The 6,460-nt window shown below is 41.4% G+C and overlaps 1 protein-coding gene across 1 annotated transcript in view; it reads right to left on the bottom strand.

Annotated features, from left to right (window-relative positions):
* LOC109461573 (mannose-6-phosphate isomerase-like) overlaps positions 1–3,860 on the bottom strand; it is a 12,104-nt gene extending 8,244 nt beyond the window's left edge. The window contains exons 1-4 of the mRNA XM_019757946.1: positions 3,844–3,860; positions 1,274–1,407; positions 788–979; positions 136–245 (exon numbers count right to left, since the gene is read on the bottom strand). Coding sequence (XP_019613505.1) covers positions 136–245; positions 788–979; positions 1,274–1,407; positions 3,844–3,859 — 452 coding nt within the window. The 5' untranslated portion in view covers position 3,860. The remainder of the gene's footprint in view (positions 1–135; positions 246–787; positions 980–1,273; positions 1,408–3,843) is intronic.
* Between the last annotated feature and the right edge of the window lie 2,600 nt (positions 3,861–6,460).

Here is a 6,460-nt window from a genome sequence, read left to right as displayed (position 1 = left end):
TTGTCATCCATCCATCCATCCATCCACATCCATCCTCCATCCATCCATCCATCCATCCATCCATCCATCCATCCATCCATCCATCCATCCATCCATCCCTACCCTTCGAGGTATCCCGCTATCTCTCCCAGTGGCCTGAACCCGCACATGCCCCGCATGTTAGTCAGAGCGATGGCGATCTCAGGTTTGTGGTTGTCATCCGGGTACTTCTCAGGCGCACTGGCGAACAGTTCCTCAGCGTGTTTCTATGGCAACATATTTTAGCATTAATAGTTTAGTATCATACTACTAGTAATATCATACTAAAAGCTATCAATAGTTATCAGTATGAAACCGTTTAGCATCTTATTTGACACAGATTCCCTGTCGCAGCTTTTTGAAAACAACAAAAAGTTCATGATATTATATTATTCATGAAAATAATACATTTTTGATGCACTACACTTGTGACTAAAACATAAAATCAGGATATACCAAGCGCGTGTGTACATGGAATGAGAAATCAGCACCAAGGAAAGAGCCACTTTTTCAGCACCGCCTTTGTTTACTCATGCAATACTTAAATGGGCCTGCCTTATAAGGACATCAATGCCTTATAAGGATATCAAGGCCTCCTTACAACTTGGTTCCAATGCCTCATAAGGATATTGATGCCTTATAAGTATATAAGTGCCTTGTAAGGATACCAATACCTTATAAGGATGTCAATGCCTTATAAGGATATCAATGCCTTATAAGGATATCAATGCCTTATAAGGATATCGATGCCTTATTAGGATGTTTATACCTTATTAGGATGTGCCTGGAGAGGCAGGGCCGTGTCAAAGGACAGCACCTTCATGATGAAGGGCAGCTGACCTTTGAACTTTTCCCGCACTTTTTGGCCCAGACAGTCCGGATGTGCGTCTATCCAGGCCTCCAGGGTCATGTCCGTGTCAGCCACGTAACAGGGCGACTTCCGGTGGGTACCCATCCATAGCTGAAACAACAGTTCGGAGATCTCATTATTCCATGTACAACTGGAGTTTAGTTTTTTTGGGGGGTGATTTTTCCCAAGACCTTCACACACACACACACGCACGCACGCACGCACGCACGCACGCACACACACACACACACACACACACACATACATACAGCCAAAAATCGAGTCCCCTATCATGGTTCAATATTTTCAAAGTTTTACTTCAAAGGTGTCTCGAAACTGCACTTTTCTGAACGTTTCTGCACTTTTCTGAAAGTTTCTGAAGATTTTCTCAAGTTTCTCACGTACCTCTGCGTATGTTGTTTCCGGGTTAAGAGAAAAGCCAGTCTGATACGGACTGGACTCCAGAAGTCTCGCCACTTCGCTCTGTCGGCCTTTTTTCCCCCATAGGTACAGCTGCGTGCCGCATTTCAACGGAAACACTGGAACAAATTAAATGTAGATTACTAGTTCTGTATCTGTATAGTCAGTATAACCGCCCTTCGGCGTAACACACCAGCTTCGCAGGCACGCGGCGCGGCGGCAGCTGACTATATTGCACCGAACAACTTGTTACACTCCATCTTTGCACATTTGATTACAGGAGTTGTTCTGTATTGTATCAAGAACCGTGCTTTATCCAAAAACATGATACATGTATTTAGCTTTGTTAGATCTTTAGTTTTGTAGAAGACCATATAAAACTCTGTACTTTTTTGTTGTGTCAATAAAGATTCTCTAAAAACATGTTCAGCCACGGTTTAGGATAAGAAGAAACGTTCCGAAGTGGCCTAAGCACGGTTCTGGATAGTCCACGTGTATCCAGAGATCACGTTGCTTGGGGCAAACCTAATATGTTCTAACTTCTATGTTGTTGGATACGCGGAGACTATCCAGAACCGTGCCTGATCCTAAACCTAACCCATTCAAAACTTACTAGGCACGGTACTGGATACAAGGTACATTTATTATGGCTTCACCACAAAGTGGTGAAGACATATTGTGTTCCCTCATGTTTCTTCTTCTCCTTCTCCTCCTCCTTCTCCTCCTGCCATTTCTTTAAATGGATTCATCTCTGCCATTTTCTGGCCAAATAACACGAAATTTGGCATGAGGGTAGAGTGGGCAAATACCCTGACGCGTTTTTTCATTTTTTTGAAAAATTGTTTTATTTGTTTTTTTGGCCATTTTCAGGCAAAAATATACATTTTGAGATCTGGTTCCCAGGTACTAAAACCAAATGACCTGAAATTTGGTATGGGGATACCTTGGACATATGTCTACAAAAAGTCATTCAAGCTTTTGACATACACCACTTAATAATTGGGAAAAATAAGGCTTTTTGGCTATTTTCGGACCAAAAATGTACATTTTTGGCTCCTGTGCCCTAATATTAAATCCGAATGACCTGAAATTTGGTATGGGGATACCTTGGACACATGTCCAAAGAATGTCATTCTCGATTTTGACATACACCACTTTAAAGTTATGTAAAATAGGGCTTTTTGGCTATTTCCGGCATTGGAAGGTTCCATTGCTGCATGGGGGTGTAGACTATTGGCAGCCATCGTAGGATAGATCCATTTTCGGTATGGGGGATGTGGTGAAGCCATCTGCTGCATTTGCTCTCAAGCAAATGTCGGCCTTTCTAGTATGTGCTTTTATTTCTGTATGAGCCCCAGAAGATTAGCCTTTTGCGCGAAAGGGATCGAAAATAAAGAGAAAGACAAGAGGCCCCCTCCCCTTGTGACCGTACAAGTGCGCCCCTTGCGGATGACACAGGCATCGCCCGCAGGTACTCTGACCCACCAGAAAGGGGGCGTGGCTGATATCTTACTCCAGATCAAACGCCCCGCTTTACACGTCACTCCTTACGTCAACACGGTATAAGGGCTCGGATTTCAAGGTCGGCCACCTGTGTGACCCACAGACACATATATAGTCTCTAAGTAACAGGCTAAAAACGTATCCTCCATAGCAAGCCAAAAACTGGGGGTTTTAGGGGTCTGCATGGTCTTTGGGAGCTTTTATGTGCTATTTTCTGATTGCATATAGACAACATAGCCGGCCTGGTTGAATTACCCCCGTTTTTTTTAGAACTGGGCTAATCAGAAAACAGCCGAAGACCACCAAACGCCCAGTTCTGTAAGGCTGCTATGGAGGCTACCGAATTCTACCGTCCTGGTGGAGGCTATAGGCTAAGCGACGTACGATTTTTCTGGTACGATTTTTTCAGAGAAGCTGTTGTTGCAGAACCCACCACCAATAGGGGGATTTTACTGTACGGCAACCTTTTCTGTCGCAAGACAGTTGTATTTCTTTTGTACGACACAGTCCACAACTATGGCGCGAATTCCCTGTAGTTTTAACTCACCAACGAGACGATTAGATGAGAATTATTCATACGCAAACTTAAGAACTTACGAACTGTAATTTAAAAATAAAACCTTCGCTACGTGCAATTTGGACTTTGGAGCCCCAAGCGACAGCGTGACTTTTTTTAGACAGTCATATGCGGGGAAGCAAAAGATTCAGTATCTTGAGAAAGATTGATTCATTTTTATTTCAGGCGACGCCACAAATCAAAGTCATAAGACCGGCGCGTGGATTTGCAAGAGTTATTGCAAGAAGCTTTCTCCTACGTTAGATGGAGCATGGTGAAATTTGTAATGTTCAAATCAGGACAAAAATTAAAACAAGCGTTGAATATCGGTGATTCGAACTGGTTGGTATCCACAAATAACTTATAACAAAGCCAGATGGATCGAATTTTGTTGTTTCTTATGTTATCAAATAAAAATCGCGCGTTCTATCGGTGCGATAACAGTCTTGTTGTGCTACACTGTGAGGAAACCTTTGGTCCGATTGTACACACACACCTTTCGGGTCCGCCATGATAGATCCGAAAAGAACGTGACTTTCAAATCAAAGGTCATTTTGGAACGGACAGGACATTTGATATGCGTAATTAGTAGCTGTCAATATGGAAAACTGCATACATTATTGTATATTTTATTATATTATATTTACATACATAACGGTAATCTCCAAGCAGATACAGTGGGACAAGGGGAGTCTTTATTGGCCGCCTGTATCCATTGGCCTATTGTAACGTTTATTTGAAGGTAATGCCCAGGTTTAGACTCAAGAAAAATATTTCTAACTTCTAAAAGTAAACTCATTCTTTAGCTTTATTCACATATGAAGCAAATTTCATCTATATGCTTTATCATACTAGCCTCTACCAGGCTTGGGGAGGCGGCTGGAAAGAGTAGAAATCGGCCAAATAGAGAGATAACATGCCAAGGGAGTTTGTCCATTGAGAGAACATTTCGCCGTACCCCAACGAACAAACTCCCTTGGCATGCTTATCTCTCTGTTTGGCCAATTTCTACTCTTTCCAGCCGCCTCCCCAAGCCTGGTAGAGGCTATAGTATTATTATACGTCTATACGGTTACCCCAATCCCCTTCCAGTATGACATTGGTAGGTGCATCTTCCCATCGGTCCTAGCGATTTGTCGGATTTTACGACCGGGCCGATTTGCGGCACCAATCGGATCCATCATGGCGGCGGTTCACGATCCGGACAAGCAGCCGCGCCGCGGAATTCTCAAGAAAACTTCGAGTAAAGGAAGTTTCGACGCTCCTCCCGAGTTCAGGACGCCTGTACCTGAACCACAACCCAGGTAAGCTCGTTGGTGTAACTCTCAGTGCCGTAGTTTTTGTGTAAAACGCCCGTGCGTACGCTGACATGTCCTGTGTCCGAGCCCCTATAGCTACCTTAGCCAAACCCCCGGAGAAAAATTCGGCTAAGTTTTGGTTCAGTGCGCTTTTAGGACTCGGGTGACAGCGGTCCAATCTAGCTTCTTTCACTGCCGCTGTTCCGTCAGACTGCGCTTTTTTAACCTGGAAAAAAGCACAGCTTTGTAGTGAGATTTGACATTCGCAAACAAAACGTCTACCATGTAACAACGCTTTTCGAACTTGGCCGTTTCCGCATATTATATAACTTATTTTCCTTCGCAAATGTTATGATGTTCTGTTCCAAATGTTTATATTCTACACCCTTCTCTGTCGTATTTTCTACCAGTACTGATTCAAACTATCTAGTACCTTCTATAGAACTGGCAAAGTGCATTGTCAGCTACACAAGTGTGTTACTGACCTGTGTACGTTTTGGTTACATGCCAAATATCAAGAAGATCTTGCCAATATATATAGCAGAACATGTACGTGCACACGTACACCAAGACATTGCGTTCTGTACTTTAAAAAAAAAATCCGGACTTTTATCAGTGATTTTAGCTTATGTACCATACGTTATAATATATTTTAGCTGAAATCAGGTTAAGTTTGTAAACAGTGAAACACACTGTATAAGAGTACTGTATATATACATTACAGTTTTAGTGTACGTTTACAATGTACTTCATAAATCTAAATACCTATATACACTAGGTGCAAACTCATTTGACACGACGAGGTTGCAAATAGTCAAACTGAAAGGCCAGCAAATGCCTCTGGCAATTTATCGATCAATTTGAGTAATTTGTACAATTCTAGCCGACCACAAAATCTGTTGAAGACCACTGTAAATCACTTTATATTCGTGGCAGCAAAATTTCGCAATCTGAGTAAAATGGACATGTTTGCAGAACTATGTGTTCGGAGTGGTGGCAGGAACAGAAAATAGAAAGTTGATGAATTATTTGCGTCAGTAATGATAACTTTGCGTTACAGAAATGCCAAAAAAAAGCGCAAATATAAAAGTACAGCAAATTTAAAGTGATTACAGTATATTCTATACACATCATTAGTAGTATATAGCCTCCATATCATGCCAAAAACTGGGGGTTTTGGGGGTCTTCAGGGTCTTTGGGATCTTTTATGTGCTATTTTCTGATTGCATATAGACAACATATAGCCGGCCTGGTTGAATTACCCCCGTTTTTTTTAGAACTGGGCTAATCAGAAAACAGCCGAAGACCACCAAACCCCCAGTTCTATAAGCCTGCTACGAAGGCTAACTAGTATATCAGTGTGCCCTTTATATATATATTACAGTGTGTATTACACAATGTCACAAGTGACCTTTGTTCTTGACCAAGGCTTACTGGATTTGGAACAATGTCAATACCAGTCCAGACAATCACAATGTCAAACATTCAGGGCCACTTTCTTCTCGTAAATATTGTGCTGTATATATTTGATTTCTATTTGGATTACAATAATATCTTTTGGGTCAAGGTGACATCAGGCATCGTATTATTTTTTTTTTAAACTTCAAATGACTTTAGTAATACTATGTAATACTATGTAACCATTTAAAATCTGTCAGTTTGAATTATCATGTTTCTTTGATTAATATTAATTTTGCTACAGTGTTTGAAAGCTCACAGTGCAAAATCTATTCGTGAACAATATTTGTGTAGTTTGTATTCATGTGCTTCTCTTTCCTATATGGGATTATTCAATAACTAAACAAGTGAAATGAA

The sequence above is a fragment of the Branchiostoma belcheri genome, unplaced genomic scaffold (assembly GCF_001625305.1).
Source record: "Branchiostoma belcheri isolate BF01 breed outbred unplaced genomic scaffold, Haploidv18h27 scaffold94, whole genome shotgun sequence".
NCBI lineage: Eukaryota > Metazoa > Chordata > Leptocardii > Amphioxiformes > Branchiostomatidae > Branchiostoma > Branchiostoma belcheri.
Note: the sequence above shows the minus strand (reverse complement) of the source record. Positions and strands in the feature narration are given on the sequence as shown.